We start from the raw sequence: 18,515 nt of genomic DNA on the forward strand, positions 1-18,515 counted from the left end.
GAAAAGTCTAATCAAAATTAAATGTCAATTTTTAGCATATAATGATTTAGTCTTTGTAATTTATAAATTAATTTAGTCATTTATTGATTTATTGATCTACATATATAAGAGATTTAACAAAAAAAAATTCACGACAGGGACTAGGCTGTCACAAACCAAAGTACAAAATCTGAATTGTTATTTTAGCAAAAGTACAAATATCAAATGTATTTTTCAACATAAAATTTTTGTTCAAGAAGATTATTAACAAACAATAATATATATATATATATATATATATATAAAAATTAACTACCATGTTTAATTTTTACTTTTTATATTTGATTCATGAATTTTTAAACCATATCCTCAAGAATTATTTTCAAATTTTACAAAAATGTCTACAAAATGTAGAGTAAATCACAACTTTTAGTTCCCTAATGTTTGGAATTGTATTTATTTAGTTCTTAGAATTAAAAAAAAATCAATTATGTTTCCAGATTTTTATTTTAATTTTAATAAGAGTGCACAGACAAAAATTCAATAAGAGAAGCAAGCAAGATATATTTCAAATTTTTTTTTTGTTCTAATATATTTAGTTGACTCAATTCCTTGTGTCAAATTAATCTAATTAGCATACTACATGAGCAAAATAATATTAACTTGGTAGGAAATTATTAGAATCTAATCTAGACTATAAATGAAACTTTTTGAAGTTCAAGAATTAAATAAAACTAATATTAAAAGTTTCAACTAAATTGATAAAATAGCCTGAAAAAGTATTTAATTCATTTAAAAATAGCCCGTGAATTTCCGGCTGAGGGATCTCTGTCGCGTGACGTTACATTTTCTTTGCCCTTTTAAGTAAATTCACGAAATCCTTGCCACTGTTCCAAAAGCTCAACTGCACAATTTTTTATTTTTTTTTTCAATTAGTCTAAATCTTGTCCGTGGATTTATTCTATTCTAGTATTTAAAATTTTTAAACATTAAATTTTCAACATATCTATTAATAATTTTGTTTTCGGTCTGAAATTTTAGTTCATTTCTTCAGTTTTGATTCATTTTAGTCTTTATACTTTTAAATGTTTTATTTAGTTCCTATACTTTTAAAAAGCGATAACTTTGGTTGTAAAATTTCGAAATAAGTCCTACATATAATGTTAACCCTCCAATATAAATTCATAGTTACATTTCAATAAATATATTGGGTGTAGTATCATGTTGAAATTATAGTTAAAAAATGATTAAAAATAAAATCAATGAACAAAAATAGTCACTTTTTAAAAAAACGTGAACCAAATCAAACATTTTGAAAGTACATGGACTAAAATGAACAAAAATGATCATTTTCAAAATACGGAGATTAACATGAACCAAAGTTCAAACTACGGACCAAAATAGTATTTTTAAATTTTATTTTTTGCCACCTAAAATTCGCTCAATCAATACATATTTCAATTTATTTATATAATTTCAATACATACACATTATCAGTACATTAACAAACATATTGAATAGTGAATTATCCATTTATTAAATAACTAATAGAAAAGTAATGACAAGAACTAAAGTAGTTTATTTAATTTTTTTTTTTGAAGATAAATAGTTTATTTAAGCTAAGCAGTAGGATAAACATCTTGAAAGTTTTTTTTTTAAATACAATATGCGGGGTGGAAGATGAAACTCACAATGTCTTAATTGGAGATATATGTCAGTTATCATTGTCTTATGCTTATGTTGACAAATATTTTAAAGTTAATTGATCATAAAAAATAAAATTGAAAGTATCAAGTATTTTATTTCATTTGCACATTAATTTAAACAATTACATTAAGTTATAGTAAAAATAATTGATTGAAAATATATTGAATAAAACATTTGAAAATGACTAAACATTTCTATTACCTATTATTTTTATACTTCAATTAGAAACTTTTTTTTTGTTAATATAAAATTTGTTTTTTATTTTTTATTTTTAAAAATTTACGTTGACTTGTGTAGGTTCGTTATGCGTTTGGCCGTTTAAATTTGCAAAACGCAATCTTTCCTCATTAAAGGGACTTTTCTTTTTCTTTTTCCGTCTTTTCAAAATTAAATCACGTGGAAAATATATTATCTCTTGAATTTTTTTTACTATATTTATATATATAACTAGTATATTTTTTAATACTAAAATTTAATTTTTATCTAATGTATTTGATTATTTTTCTTTGTCAATTACTACTGAACTATTTGGTTTATGAGTTTATACGAATTCCTTTTGTTTAACTTTTGTACTTCCAAAAATTTTCGATAATTTCTTTTTTTCTTCAAAATCCTTTATTATTATTATTATTATTTTTAGTTAACCTGATGTTCACACGGCTAAATATCAAAATCTATTTAAGTATCTAAAGATGGAAGGAAAATACTTTCTTACTTACTAGTCAGAATTGTCATTAAATTATTGAAAAATAAAAGAGAGGAATATTATTTAAAAAAAAAAAAGAAAAGAAAGAGAAGATATACACTTTTTAGCTATAAACATTTTTATGATGATGGACTACAAAAATTTTACTGGCAAGAAAAAGCATTCTAAGAAAAAGAGTTGATGTTCAACATCTATTTTGAGCTAAATTACTAACTACCATTAGATTATTGACATAATATTTTACCAAAAAAGAATTAATAATAATAAGTTGACAGTTTTTCAACGAAATCATCATATAGATAGCACTAATGAGTCAATGCTTAAATATTGTTCCTTCGAAAGAACTCTTCGTTTTTTTTACCTCAACAATATTTTTTATTTAATTCATTTATATTTCTTTCTATTTTAAATTATTACCACGATTTTCCACCACCTTATGAATATATATTAACTCAACCTTGTTACAAGGAAAGTAAGAAATGCCATATATACTAAATTCTACTGAATTAAGTATTATTATTTTTATTTTTATTTAAAGATGCAAATTAATCCAATATCCACATTCCTCCGCAGCTTTTTGTTTTTCACCTCTTGGAAAAAAGTTATTTAAATTCTTAAGCAAATTTCAAAATAACAATAATAATAAAACTCTGGAAAAATATGTTCTTTTCTTTTTAATTTAAAATGTATACAAAATCTATATAGGAATAGTATAACTCTCACAATTATATTTTGGAAAAAACTTGGCCACGTAGAGTTAACGAGTAACTCTCCTTAATACCATTAAATATTTGACAACTCATTATTTTTTTTTAATTTTTTAATTTATGTATTTTTCTCTCTTAGTTGTCAAATATTTAATGGTATTAATGAGAAAGTTCATCCAAGTTTTTTTCTTATACTTTTAATTTTATAACTACCTGACACATATTTTGGCGAGTTCAAATATTTGTACTAAAAAAATGAGTTTCTGTTATTAGTATCGATGACTGATGGAAATGGAGGAATAGAGATGTTATATTTCATTCATAAATTCATGATCTTCTCGTTTGGTCCAGCGAATTAATATTTCTACATTTAATTTTTGAAAATATTGAATGAAAAATATAATAGTTATTGAAGAGAGAAAAGGTAATGGGGCTGCTCTTTTGGGAGAGGAGCACAACACCTGGTTGGAGGAGTGGCCGCACGAAGCCACGGATTTATAAAATTAAAAAAAACAAAAACAATTTTATAACCTTTTCTTCATTATTTATACCTCCAAACTGAACCCAAAAAATAAAAATAAAAATAAAAACCAGCCGTCGTAGCTCCTCCAAATGGGCACCTCCGGGAAGCAAAAAACCCTGACCGGCGCCGGCGACTTAATCCGGATTCTCCCGACCGGCACCGTGTTCCTGTTCCAATTCCTGAGCCCGGTCCTGACCAACAGCGGCCACTGCGAACCCTTCAACAGAACCGTCTCCCTCGTTTTCATCCTCCTCTGCGGCTTCTCCTGCTTCCTCTCCTCCTTCACCGACTCCTATGTCGCCCACGACGGCGCCGTCCACTGGGCCTTCGCCACCCCCGCCGGCCTCTGGCCCGCCCCGGACCCGCACTCGGGCTCCCTCGACCTCTCGGCCTACGCGCTCCGTGCCGGGGACTTCGTCCACGCCACGCTGTCGGCGCTGGTGTTTGCGGTTCTGGTGGTGCTCGACTCCGACACGGTGCGGTGCCTCTTCCCGGAGGCGGCGGCGGAGGATAAGATGCTGGTGCAGATTCTGCCGCCGGTGGTCGGAGCGGTTTCGAGCGCGGTGTTCGTTATGTTCCCTAATACTCGCCATGGCGTTGGGTATCATTCCACTGCAACTTCCCTCGGAGTTCAAAAGGCTGCCATAAGCTAAAAAATTAATTAAAGCTAATAATGAAAAATTTGGTCATAATTTTATCTGTTTTAATTTTTTTTTAATTCTCAAATTGTATCATATGTATTCATAATTTCTATTAGTGAGTTTGATTCTGACTAAAAAAGATTATGAATTCTAATTTATTATCCTTAATTTGCTGTAAAAAAAAATAATATTAAAATTTGTTGACAATAGGCCGGTATGCTCAAATTAGACATTAAATTATTGTTTTACTGGTGTATTTGAATTTTGAACCAACAATCATGTCTTTAAACTCAACTTTATCTTTTGACATATTTATGCATTCAAATATTATTCTATAATATATATTAGAATATATTAAACCTTTATTAATTTATGGAACTTTAAGAAAGACGTCTAAATTGAATTTTTTTGTATTTTTGTATTATGTATATATTTTTTTAGATGTCTAAATAGATCTAAACTAGTATCTAAATTGAAATGTAATAATTTTATATTATTTTTTTAGAGATTGGACTTAGAGATGATAAAAACTAGGTGACATCTTCCATCTTCCTTAACATTTAAGGATCTGTTCCAAATCCAAATTTGGAATTGACTTCTCATTCATAATTTTAATAGAAGGAAGAAATAGATCTAAAAGGAAGGTTCCCTTTGTTTAAGGTCTAGAAGTCACGTAAATTAACTAATTGGATAGCAACAAACAACGATGAGTGAGAGAGAAGAATGTTTTTCACTCTAAGTTAGGCAATAGTAATCAATCTTTACTCTTAATATTTCTTTCCAATTTGGTAAATGTTATAATTCAATAAAAGAAAAAAAAAACAGCTTTAAAATCTTCTCAAACTCGCTTAAATTTCAACTAAAATCAAGCTCCAATTAATGAATGCCATGAAACAGAGAACTTTCTTCTCTATTTTTTTCTTTAAAATACATTTTTACGAATAATACTTTATATAAAGAACCAACCCAATTAAAATTCCGTAATTTATTTTTTTTAATATCCCATAAATAAACATTTTTCTTTCTCGAGTTTATGAAAGTACATATAATTTAGACGTCCAATTCCAAACATTTCTTTGAACTTCCCAGTGGCACATAACACGGCGGAGGAGAGACGGCCGACGAAAATCTCAGGCCGCTCTTTGAACCGGCGCCGGAGACCGGCCGGAAGTTGCAGAGGATTCATAATACCCAATTCCATGGCGAGTATTAGGGAACATCACAAACACTGCGCTCGAAACCGCGCCGACCACCGGCGGCAGAACCTGAACCAGCATCTTATCCGCCGCAGCGAAACTCGGAAAGAAGCACCGCACCGTATCGGAGTCGAGAACCACCAAAGCCCCAAAGACCAGCGCCGAAAACGTGGCGTGTACGAAATCCCCTGCCCTAAGCTTGTACGGCGACAAGTCCACCGCCTTCGAGTCCGGAGCCGGCCACATTCCGGTGGGCGTCGCGAAGCCGCAGTGGACGGCGCCGTCGTCGCCGGTGTAGGAGTCGGTGAAGGAGGAGAGGAAGCAGGAGAGGCCGCAGAGTGCGATGAGGGCGGCGGAGAGGGATTTGTTGATCGGCTCGCAGTGGCCGCTGTTGGTCAGGACCGGGCTCAGGAATTGGAACAGGAACACGGTGCCGGTGGGCAGGAGGCGGATTAGGTTTCCGGCGCCGGTTAGGGTTTTTTGTGCGGCGGAGGAGGCCATTAATTGAATTGGGGATTTAATCGATTTTCTTGTTCTTGTTCTGGATTTTGATTTTGTTTGCGGCATCGATTGGAGATTTGAGGAGAATTTTGGAGATTTAAATAATGGATTGAAGAAGGGAGGGTTTGGATTGGATTTTGCTTTTACGCAAATATATGAAGAAGACGATGGAGCTTGTTTTGCTTTTACTTGCAGAAAATGTTTTAGAAAAATGGAGGTTTTTTAACTATATATAAAAAAAAATGGGGGATTTTTTAATTATATCAAGAGAAAATGAGATTTGAGAATTGTCTCTCCTTGTGATAAAAGTTTCAAATATAATATTTTAATTAGAGTTATAATATTTATGCACTATTATTAATCATATCCATATTTTACTTACCTTCATTCAAGTTTTGATACGTGGAAGAGAGAAAGGTATACTTCGCGTTTTGATACATAGAAGAGAGTGAGGTATCCCAGCAAAGTGTACCTAATAATTACATAAACATTTTCCATATTGAAAATAGATTTAAATAATTTTAGGTAAGCGTTTAATTGAGTATCTAACTAAAAAAAATATAAAAAAGATGATGATATAATTTTTGAAGTATTTGATGATAGGAGGGAAGGAGGGAGAGAAGAGTAGGTATGACATATAGGCGATGTATAGGGGAAGAAAAGAGTATAGAATAAGAGGAGTAAACAATCGTGTTGATCAATCTAATGTAAAGTGAGGATCCGAACATTTGATTTTTTAGAACATAGGCATAACACCTTAATTTCACCACTTATGTTCATGTTGGCAACCAAAAAGATATAGGAAAATTATTCTTTTGATCTATAAGTTTTCTCCGATAAGTCACTTTAGTTTTTGAGTTTTTAAAATATGCACTTTTAACCTTTGAATTTTAAAGAACGGGTAATTTTAAAGAATTGGTAAGTTTTACATGGAAAAATTTACTTTACGTATTAAAAAAATTTCATATTACTCTGTTTGCTAATTCAGCAACTTTAAAATAGAGTGTGAATCCATAGAACAAAATAATACATCATTCAATGATGCGTCAAAGTGTAAATGAAAGGAGTATGTATTCCCATAGCACTAGAAAAATTGTCGTTTTAAATATGCTCACATGAGTTGGTATATTATATAGTTTATATTATTATGTCTCTCTCCACTCCATCTTAATGTAAAAATAAGAGATTTAGTGAAAAGTTTTCGCATATGTATTTGATAGTAGATTTGAAAATTGAATCTCAACTTAAAAATTATTCAATGTATTTGTAAATGAGTGGTAGTTATTCATTAAATTTTTAGTTCAATCTGGAATAATAATGATTAATTAATTAATTAATATGTTATAAATCTTGTAGAATTATTATTTTACAATATTATATTATTTATAGTGTATTATATTTTACCTTTTTTTTAATTTTAACAACAATGAAATGAGTTTATAATAGTAAGCAGTATATTTTTCAAAATTTTTAATTTTTTTAATGTAATTATTTATTTTAATATTGTAATGGACAGATATTCACTTGATTTAATGAATCTGAAAACAATAAATCACATACCAAATAGGTCCTAATTTTCTAAAAAAAAATATTAATTTCACCTCTTATTCAAGTTCAATTTTAATTTGATTTTTTTTTAAAACTTGAATTTGATTAAATTAGATCTTAGAATAAACTTGATTTAATCCAAATATATCAATTTAAAAATATAAAACAGCCACTTGATTCAAAGTTTTGATTGGATGTCAATAAGTTACCAACATATAGGAGCAGAGATTTATACATTTTGATATGTGATAGACAATTTAACCAATTGAACTATGTTATTTGATATTTTTTATAATTAAATGTTCATTATTATAATCAATCAACTTTTGTGTTTCAAATAAATATGCAAAGAAAAAAATTAATAAAAAAATTTTAAAACGTTTTTAAAATTAAAATTAAAAACACTTAAAACTTGTGCTGTGCAGTTGTCTTTCTCAAGAGAATGGCGAGGGTTTGCGAGGAATGTAAAGGTAACTTAAGACACGGATCGCTCAACCAAAAACGGGCCGTTTATTTGGGCCGGCCCAAATACTACATCGCCACTTGGGTCCATTAAGCTCATTATTGGGCTTGTATCGGTTCTAAATCAGTGGAAATTAAGATAACCTTCTTATTTTTGTATTGTTTTCAATTTCTTATTTCTTGTTTTGTAATAAAAAGGTAGAATTTCGTTTGGTAATTTTTTGCTCTTATTTTTTTTAATTGAAGAAAGAAACATAATCATATTTGGTAACATCTCTCCAATTTTAAATAAGACAAGTAAAAGTTGTAAATGAAAATTAATTTTCCAAAATTTTTATGTTAAATTTATTTTTGATATTTATTAAGTATTTTACAAATAAAATTGATAAAATAATATTTTTATTTATGTTTTTGGAAAAAACTGAAAATTGAAAACATAAACAAGATATTGTTATTTCTAAAATTTATAATACACCATTTTGAGAACATTTATCAACAATAAGAAAAAGAAAACAAAAATAAAAAAATTAGCAAATGTACCTTAAAAAAAATAAATATAAATAAAAAAATAAGAAATAAAAAACATTATAAAATAGATCCATATAGTTTAGTTTTGAGTATTTGCTAATTGTTAAGATATTATTTAATTTTTCTAAATCTCGCACTCTCTTTTTTGCCATTTATTTGCAACATTATGTAAATCAACCAAAATTTATTTATAGGCATGTCATAATAAACATGTTAACATTAACCAGCTAAATACGACGATAATTTAGGACATATTTGACTTTTAAAGTTAAAAGTTTGGAGACAAAATAAGTGTAATTATTAAAGTTTTGAGATTAAATTTTATAATTAAACTATAAACAAATTTACATACCAAAAACCACATCGATTTCAACTATAAATTATATAAATTCAAATAAATAAAAATCTCCAGAGAGATTTCTTGGATTTGCCTTGTTTCCCAACATGAAAAAAAAAACCAAACAAACAAAAGATAATAATCAATATTTATCAACATTATATTTATTATTTTATTCGACTCATTTGGATCAATTTGAAAATGATCTATTTTACGGCCTAAACCTTAAAAAATATCAGCTTCATTCATGAAGTTCAAATTTTTTATTTCAACTTTGAGAAAACAGTCCTATGATAGTTATTATTATTACATCGCCGATTTTCATAGATTGGATTAGGTTGAGATATCTTTTAGACTCAACTCAATTATTCGGATGGTAAATTTCTTCCACTAAAACTACTTTTATTAAATAATAGACCCAACCCAACACAACCATGAATATTTGGATTGGGTTGGTTCGAATTATTGAGGTTAATTATTCAAAGTATTGTATAATACAAAAAAATGATAATATTAAATTCTTTTTATATATTGTCTCAAAATTCGTAAGTCGATTTTATTTATATGGGAAAAGAACACTAAAAAAAACTCAAAATTTTTGTTTTTAAAAGTCGTCGTAGAATAAATAATCCATAAAAATTATTGAATGAAATAAAATTAAAATAAGTATAACTAAATATATTTTTTATTGTTTTAGAATTAATAACAAATTCCGATTGGTTCATTTTAGGCGAACCCTTCAACCAATCCAACCCATACAATTTCATTTATTTGAAACTAACACATATTTTGATTGAATTAGATTTTGTTGATTAGTTTTTTTAAGTCATCAAATTTTTTGAACACCCCTAATATTACCTAATATTTATCTCAATCAGTCTATGTAGTTCTAATATATGTCCGTAGCAGCACGTTAGAGTTTAGATTTTGAAAACTCACAATTAACATATGCGAAATTCAAATCTCATGAACATTTATCCTAAGTTTATTTAAGCCTATAATTTAATTACCAATCAACCTTTTTCTTCAAAAAAAACTTACCAATCAAACCTAACCGAGTAAAAAAAAACATCTATTTTCATTTCACAAGTGATAGCTACATCCCTTGAACTAAGAAAAAAAAATCTAAGGATTTAATTTTTTGAAAATCGAAATTAAAAACTAAAATTATTAGTGATATAGTAAAAATATTTTTTCTTTCCCCAATCATTTAAGTGAGATTTATGCAGAGAAACAAACAGAGCCAGCCAAGCCCAGAGCTGAAGAATCAGCGAAGGCCCACGCGCCGCGACTGAGAATGAGAAGAACTCGCGTTCCACACCACTTGTTTCAATTTCTAATGACACTCAAAATTCTTCACTCTCCTTTTCCCCAATTCTCTCCCTCTCTCTCTCTCTCTCATCTTCCCAATTTGTCTTTCTCCTCCGCTCTGTTACTGTTGATGATTCATCGCATGCTTTCGTACAAGGGATTCATACGAATGGGGGACGAGAATCAGAAGGGCATGAATTGAAGTTCGAAGGAGAAGCTACGGTGGAAGATGCAAGGGAAAGCATGTGGCTGTTCCAGCTTCGATCTTCCTGATGGTGTCTTGAAAGTGTTGCCGTCTGATCCTTTTGAACAGCTCGATGTGGCCCGCAAAATCACTTCCATCGCCCTCTCAACGCGCGTCTCCTTGCTCGAATCAGAGTCCTCTGTTCTGCGCTCTAAACTTGCCGAGAAGGAGGACATCATTGCCGACCTTCGCTTCCAGATCGAATCACTTGACGCTTCGCTCTCGGAGACCGCCGATAAACTCGTCCGCGCCGATGAGGAGAATGTTGGGATTGGGAGCCGTTTGAATTCAATCTTGTTTTGTGGAATTGGGTTCGTTTTTTTTTATTTGTTCCGTTTGGTTTGGTGTTGCAGGAGAGCTTGGAGATGGAGAATGCCTCGTTGTCCAATACTGTGAAGAAGCTAAGCAGAGATGTTGCGAAGGTACCATTAAAATGCTTCATTCTCTGTTGTTTTAATTGAATTCCTATCCAGTTTGGTGAATTATTATGATGCTTTTTCTGAAAATGGACTGCCTCTTTCTCTTTCTCTTTCTAGTTGGAGGTGTTCAGAAAGACGTTAATGGAATCACTTCAGGAGGAGGGAGATAGCCCTGTAAGAAGGAAAAGAAAAGAAAAAAATTATAATCAGTTTTGAAAGATTTCTCGAGCTTGTTTAAACAGGGTTCTGTTAGGCGGATGTTGGTTTATGTGTTTTTTCTTTTGTGCTGTTATTGGGTTTGATAATGCCACAGGCAGAAGTTCCAGAAGTTGTTGCTAAGATACAGAGCCAAGCAAATATCTCTACTGTTTCTCAGATTGAAGGTCTTTTTAACTTTCATATATTTACGGTTCCTTGTCTATGTTTTTCCATCCATTGATTGGGGTCAGGGGGGTCCCTTTTGTTTGTGATGTTGATGTAAACTTGTTCATGTAGCCATTGCATCTCTTCTGCCCACTGTCTGAGTTTTGCATTTACTTGTGTTTTGAGACAAATGCTTGTCTTCTGTATAATCTTTGACTAGTACAGAAAATTGTCTCTTTCAGAGGAGGATTCATCCTTGGCATCCTCTAGATACTCGTCAATTCAGAGCCAGACTTCTGAAGTAGAAAATTCATTAGCAGAGGATCGTGATTCTGATGGTAAGGAGAACTGTAGAAGTTGATTTTACATGTTAACTACTGATTTTGACTATGGGTGATTGTAGTTGCTTCCATAATCCATAGAGTGGAAGAAGAATTGATATCAGTGAACTTTTTTGCAAAGATTAGAAGACTGGACTTGTAATTTTACTTCTTTCTTGTAGGCATCCGACCTCGTATTGCGCCTGGCCTCCTGGTAGCGTTCCAGACAAGTTCACCTCGGCTTACCCCCCATGGCTCTCCTCCTGTACTATCAGCATCAGGATCTCCAAATAGAACATCTAGACCTGTTTCACCGAGGCGGCATTCAATGTCGTCTTCAACCTCCAAGAACATTTTTGAAGATAGATCTTCAGTATATTCTTCTGCACCCTCGAGCCATCATGGCTCAATTTCCTCCGATAAAGGTTTGTGGGGTTGCATTGCCTATAAAAATTTGCTTCTATTAAGAACATTCAATTGGTTATGCATTTCACAGGAGAAATATTGTGGCCTTATCAGCTACAGTACCAATCTTCAGGGCTTTGGCAGCAGTTGCACGGACTTTTTGGTCCCTTTGATAATTAGTTAATATCACTTTGCTCTCAGAATGAAAGAACAATAGTGATTTTTGAACCCCATTTGAACTCGTCAATGAAGAGTCCTATTTTTCTTATACATTTATGAGTTCTTATCGACTAAATTTCCTGTCCAAGCTGGCTCCCCGAATCCAATTTAATTTAGTCTTATATTATCAGTCACCAAAGAACTAATAGAAGAGTGTCTTCCCTGCAAGTTGGTTTTCTTGTGATACTGCTGCCAATAGTTTATCTCGTACAATAGCTTTAACGATTACCTCTATAATTGTATTTTCATGATGAAGGTTGTTCTTGTTTGATCTTTCACAGCGCGAACTCGGGTTGATGGGAAGGAATTTTTCCGACAAGTCAGGTATTGATACTGTGTTATTAAGGTTCAATGTGTATATTGCTTGTAAAAGTAATGGCTGCTTTGGTACTCCTTTTCTACCTGTACTATCAGTCACCATTTTTGACTATTTTCTGTACGACACTCCCTTATTTAGTTCTTTCTTCCCATCCCACTGTTATTATTCAAGAAATTACCAACTTCCCTACAGTAGTAAACCTGCAATTTTGGATCATTTGCCTCCGTGCTTCCTATTTCTCAATTCTCACAGCAGTTATTTTTTTCCAACTCCCTTCCCCTATCAGGACTCGTCTGTCTTATGAACAGTTTGCTGCATTTTTAGCAAATGTGAAGGATCTAAATTCCCGCAAGCAAACGAAAGAGGTTATCTTTCTCTCTTCTCTCTCTCATTCTCTCATTCCATGTTGAATGTAGATGATAGGTGTGTAGTTGCAACGAGGTTACGCTCACAACTGTTGGATGACTGAGAGAAAAAAAAAAGGTTTAAGTACTATTTTGATTATGTACTTTTGGCTTTGGTTCATTTTAGTTCGTATATTTTTTACTTTGTTCATTTTAGTGCTTTTGGTCATTGTATTTTTTAAAAGTAACCAATTTCGTTATGACTTGCAAATTTTTATACATAATAGAGACTTTTTACAAATTCATTGTTACATCTCAAGAAATTTAGTGAGTGTAGTGTCGTACTAAAATTGTGATCGAAAGAAATGAGATAAAAATGAAAATGAAAGAACCAAAATGAATTTTTAAAAGTAGAAGGATCAAAATTGATATTTTGAAACAAGGGTCAAAATTTATTGTCATTTTTGGGAAACGTCATTTTCACTCCCAATAATTTATTGTTGATGGTGCGGTGCGATACGTGTGATTTCAGGAAACGCTTCAGAAGGCGGACGAGATATTTGGCGACAGTAACAAGGATCTTTATGCCATTTTTGAGGGATTGATTACTCGCAATCTCCATTAAAAGAAAGATGAACCCAGAAATGTAGTTAAGAATCAGATGGGCAACTACTGCTATCAGGTTTGTTGGCATCAACTGTACATCCAATACTGTGGCTTGTAAATTTGTAATGGAAGGTGTCTTGAAATTCCTTCCCTAATTCATGTCATCAAGCTGTGTAAATTTTGCTAGTTAAGGATGAATATTAACATAGAATAAGATGGTACCTACCTTACTAATCTACATTTTTCTTGGTGGAAATTATGATCAATAACCTATTGTTTTTAGTTTAACAACAGGTAGAAGTAGAAGTGGAGGTAGAGATTCAAAAATTCGACATTTTAGTTTAAGATATTTGTCTTAGCTAGTTTAGCTATATTCAGGTTGACAGTTCTATTTATCTAACGTTTGTACACGTGGTAGTAATTGTTAATATGTTCTAGTAACTAACATTTTGCATAATGTATTAACAATAAACTGCCTTTAAGTTGAAGGGTTATTTTGAAACCATTTTTAAATTTTCATAGTTTACACTGTCGCATTTTGTTTTCAGTCAACAAATAGAATTGTTTGGTAAATTGTAATAACTACAAATGTAATTGTTTGTATGAGAATTGCATGATTGAAACTTGTGACAAAATAATAAGCATTTGTTTTGGCAAAGCAACGTGTCTCTGACTAAGAGGTCACGAATTCGACAAAGATTATTGTTGTGGTCAAATATTGATTAAACAAAAAATATAAAGACGTAGAAGATTATTGTTGTGACCAAATATTGATTAAACAAAAAATATAAAGACGGTAGAAAAATATTGAGGTTAATTGAAAAATGTCAAAATTGTTAATTAAATGGAAGTTATTATATCACTGTTTTCTTTTTCTATATTTTTTTTTGTTTTCCTTTATGGGCATGCAAGGTGGATTTTGTTAAAAATTATTTAAAAATAATTATACATTAGAAATAATAGTTTGTAAAAAATAGCTTCCTTGACACAATTTAGAAGGGAAAAAAATTCAATGAAAATAAGAGTTATATTTTATTATTTGTTATCGAATATATTTTTGGTGGTAGATTTGAAAATTAAGTTTCAATTTAAAAGAGATGTATAGTAATAAATTTATAAATCAGAGGATATATTTAGTTTAATCTAATATATTATTATTAATTAATTTATTAAAATACATGTTATAAATTTTATATAATTATCATGTATTATTTTCTACGTATTTTAATTAAAAAGAATAAAACTAATTTATAACATGAAATAATATATTTACCAAAAACTTATATTTCTCCCGGTGTAATTTTGTCTTTTAAACTTCAAAATTTAAAATCTAAAAGAATTGAAACATAAAAATATTAATGTAAAAAGTATAACAAATGTGGGGATTGGACCACCGAATAAAAATTATCAATATTTATTAATGTTTTCTAAACTACTAAAGTCATTATTGCGCCCAAAGCTATTTAACACGTGCCAGGTGCCACGTGTGTCGGGTTTGAAAGTTTGACAGTTAGACAGCTTAAGGAACTCGAAATCTGGCAATTTTCCTGGAAAATCAAATCGCCGAGAAAGGAAAATTTTTCGCAGCTCTCTCTGTGGTGATCTGATTCAGTCTATGGCGAGATTTTGCAGTTGTAGTCTACTATTTTTCTTCTCATTATCGATCTCCTTGCTCCTCCGCCGAGCTTCGAGTTCTTATGCTGGTTCCGCTAGCTCAATCGTCAATCCCGCAAAAGTCAAACAGATTTCATGGAGTCCGCGGTACTTAAATTTCACTCTCGCTGCGCTGTTGTTCTAGTTTCTGAGCTCTGATAATCGACTTCTTCTTTTGGATTAACTCTGTTTCCTCGATGATTTGAATGATTTTACAGGGCTTTTGTATACGAAGGCTTTCTCACGGACTTGGAATGCGATCATATCATCTCGCTTGTGAGTAGAATTAGAATGATTCCTTTTTCTACCACAATGGAAACTCCTTTTTTTTTCTTTCTGTTAATTGTTCTTTTGTTCAAATTAGGCTAAAGCGGAGTTGAAGAGATCTGCTGTTGCGGACAATTTGTCCGGAGAGAGCAAGGTTAGCGAGGTCCGAACTAGCTCTGGGGCGTTTATTCATAAAGCCAAGGTTTGTGCAGAGTTTGCTTCTTGTTTTTTTAAGCTTCTAGCAGAGAAGATAGTGATGTTAAATCTCCATCTAACCTATAGCTTGAACTCTTAGCTTGGAGTAATGTAATTGTTTAATGTACTTTCAAGATTAGTTTGATTCACGAGATCCATTGGTTTAATATTAGTTTGATTTGTGAAGTCTATCTTAATATGAAATGAGTGAGTAAATGACAATGTGGTTATTGTTAAGGATCCTACATTGATAAAAGAAGGGACCTTACATAGGTTTATAACAGACTGGGCTACTCCTCTCCTTGTCAATTGTCAATTGTAATTAGTACTTCAGATCTTCTATCCTGATAGTGTTATAAATCACCACTAGAAACAGAAGTTAGAACTATTGGATTGAAGCAACTTTCATAAGTTATTTTCATCAATTCATACTTGATTTAGAAGGGACAGCTATTATTACTTCTTCATTCTGCACTAGTTTGGATGGCTGATATTTTGGATGTAAATTTTTTGAAGAATATGTTGACAGCCTTAGCAAATTTCGATTTTGCCTATCTTTGATGATTATTGTAGCCGGAAAACATTAAACGTCATCCTTTTGTGTACAGATGGAGACCAATTTTACTTATAAACTTCTAACTTGATGAGGAACTCTATCTCCATTTCTGCTTTGTAAACTTATTGTTCTATATCTCATGTAGGATCCTATTATTTCTGGTATAGAAGACAAAATTGCAGCATGGACATTTCTGCCAAAAGGTATACCATTAGCAGGAGGCACAAATTTCTTGTCAGATCCCATAGTCATTAGCAACTTATCCTAAATTACAGAATGCTTTTTGTTATCCTAAATTAAAGATTGAATTGATTAACAATTGAGTATGGAATTATAGTCTTTTTTACCACAACTCTGGATTTTTACAGGATATAGGCTTTTGCAGCTGAATTCTGAATTTTGGGTGCTTATGTTCTATCCATTGTTATGATTTACATTTTAAAGAAAAATTTTGTGATAATTATATTAAGCTTTAGCGTGGAAAGAAAAAACAGAGAATGAATGGCTGTGTGTCCGATGAGTTCTAGTTCTCATCTTCTGTGTGCACTGGTATAGTTCTATTAACAAGATTTTACTCCATTTAAATTAGTGAACTTAGAAGACATACCCAGTCATAATTGTGAAATACATAATCAAGTGACAGGATCTGAGGAAAAATGTCCTTGCAGCAGGGCAGAAACAGTGTTTGGACTCGGTTCTTTTTCATTTTTTAGTGAGAGAAGAAAACTATGAATGTCAAACTCTGTTTATATAAGATGTGAAACATTTGACTCGTGCATAAATAGCTTGTTCATGTATTAGTATTACTGGTAAAGTGAAACTTGAATGTGCTTGATTTCAGAAAATGGGGAAGACATTCAAGTGTTGAGATATGAATATGGGCAGAAGTATGATGCACACTTTGATTACTTTTCTGACAAGGTTAATATTGCCCGAGGTGGACATCGAATGGCAACTGTTCTTATGTATCTTTCCAACGTAGAAAAAGGTGGTGAAACTGTGTTTCCTTCTGCAGAGGTCCGTCCCAGTATTTCCCTTCAATCCAATTAATTACAACATTTCTTGCATGCTTGCTTTTTACCGTATTTGGGAATTATCAAGTGTTTTGATTTTTTTTGTACAATATTATTTCCAAACTATTTTTCTCTCGAGTTACCTTACTGCTGGAGGATATATCTGTCTCTACTAAATGACTTGCATCATCTAATGCCGTCTTTGAAATTTTAATTAGAATTGGAGAAGTTTTCTGTCTTTGCTGAATGCTGTCACTAACTGATGATTTTTTTTTAATTGAAATTTCAATATTGAATATTTTTGTTCATCCATGTGAGTTCAGGAATCTCAAAGACGCCAGGCTTCTGAAACAAATGAAGATCTCTCAGACTGTGCAAAGAAAGGGATAGCAGGTGAGTCTTTTAAGAAGATAGAAGTCAGTTTTCCAACTCCTGTCCTATTTCTGAAATTAAGTTCGTCGATAGCTGTCGGGATTTCTCTCGTTAACCTCCACCTTTGAAATATTCAGTGAAACCACGGAGAGGCGACGCTCTGCTCTTCTTCAGCCTTCATCCTAATGCTGTTCCAGACACATGTAGTCTGCATGGAGGGTGCCCTGTCATTGAAGGTGAGAAATGGTCAGCAACCAAGTGGATTCATGTCGATTCTTTCGACACGATCTTGAGAGACCATACGAATTGTGCTGATGAGCATGCTAGCTGCGAGAGATGGGCTGAACTCGGCGAGTGCACAAATAACCCGGAGTATATGGTGGGATCTCCCGAGCTTCCTGGCTACTGCAGGAAAAGTTGTAAGGTGTGTTGATAAGACTTTGCTCCATTCTTTATGTGCATTCCTTACCTTTGGTTTACCAGGTCTCTGTGTTTTGCAAAGTTTGTTCAAAAACACAAATGGTAGTTTTTTGAGAGCATTTTCATTACTATGTTTTGTGACAGATAGCATGTATTGATAACTCAATTATGTAATATTATTGGATGAATAATATGTAGTTTTTGGAATTTATTTGGATTTAAAGGGTTTTTAATCAAAATTTTCAATTGTTTATGGTTTCCTTAGAAAGATGTTCCGAGTAAGATGGATGATTATTTTTCAAATGGACTATTTATTTGCAATGTCCAGACACAAAAAGGTTAATAAAAGGTTAATAAGTTATAAGTTCTAATTCCAACCCATTTTATTTAAATCTCAATATTGGAAAGAAAAAGAGGAAAAAAAGATTATAAGTAAAGAATTTGAAAGAAGGCATTAATTTATGATGTGAAATAGACGATCAAAGGTATTCGCCTAAAGCGAACGAAAAATATGATTAATTCATAAAATACATAACAGAAAAATTTTTAGTACTACGATAGTACTTACCCTTTCCATTCACAATATGACGCATCATCTAGTGATATATTGTTATATTTCATAGATTCTACAGTTAATATGGTAAATTTTTAACC

The 18,515-nt window shown here is 31.7% G+C and overlaps 3 protein-coding genes and 1 pseudogene across 4 annotated transcripts; 3 read left to right on the forward strand and 1 right to left on the reverse strand.

Moving 5' to 3' along the window:
* Positions 1-3,488: 3,488 nt before the first annotated feature.
* Positions 3,489-4,431, forward strand: LOC111009431 (protein DMP2 pseudogene; annotated as a pseudogene).
* A 791-nt stretch (positions 4,432-5,222) lies between these two features.
* Positions 5,223-6,165, reverse strand: LOC111009371 (protein DMP2-like). The gene has a single exon (XM_022282431.2). The coding sequence runs from the start codon at positions 6,024-6,026 to the stop codon at positions 5,394-5,396; it is 633 nt and encodes a 210-aa protein (XP_022138123.1). The 5' UTR covers positions 6,027-6,165; the 3' UTR covers positions 5,223-5,393.
* A 4,023-nt stretch (positions 6,166-10,188) lies between these two features.
* Positions 10,189-13,623, forward strand: LOC111009366 (uncharacterized protein At4g15545). Of its 2 annotated transcripts, none has more exons than XR_015790817.1 (9): positions 10,189-10,654; positions 10,744-10,812; positions 10,927-10,983; positions 11,123-11,192; positions 11,415-11,510; positions 11,675-11,917; positions 12,398-12,440; positions 12,722-12,918; positions 13,312-13,623. XR_015790817.1 is itself a non-coding variant. In XM_022282427.2 (9 exons), exons 1-9 carry the CDS (start codon positions 10,376-10,378, stop codon positions 13,402-13,404), a joined length of 1,029 nt encoding a protein of 342 aa, XP_022138119.1. In that variant the 5' UTR covers positions 10,190-10,375; the 3' UTR covers positions 13,405-13,623. The 2 variants fall into 2 exon arrangements, 1 of the variants encoding a protein (XP_022138119.1); XM_022282427.2 differs by having other exon boundaries at positions 10,190-10,654; positions 12,722-12,800.
* Positions 13,624-14,846: 1,223 nt separating this feature from the next.
* On the forward strand, positions 14,847-18,084 carry LOC111009125 (putative prolyl 4-hydroxylase 4). The gene is made up of 7 exons (XM_022282069.2): positions 14,847-15,146; positions 15,257-15,314; positions 15,403-15,507; positions 16,202-16,259; positions 16,898-17,073; positions 17,393-17,462; positions 17,579-18,084. Exons 1-7 carry the CDS (start codon positions 15,001-15,003, stop codon positions 17,872-17,874), a joined length of 909 nt encoding a protein of 302 aa, XP_022137761.1. The 5' UTR covers positions 14,847-15,000; the 3' UTR covers positions 17,875-18,084.
* Positions 18,085-18,515: the final 431 nt, after the last annotated feature.

This window comes from Momordica charantia, assembly GCF_013281855.1.
Source record: "Momordica charantia cultivar OHB3-1 chromosome 5 unlocalized genomic scaffold, Mcharantia_2.0 BLBB01000005.1, whole genome shotgun sequence".
In the NCBI taxonomy this organism is placed as follows: Eukaryota; Viridiplantae; Streptophyta; class Magnoliopsida; order Cucurbitales; family Cucurbitaceae; genus Momordica; species Momordica charantia.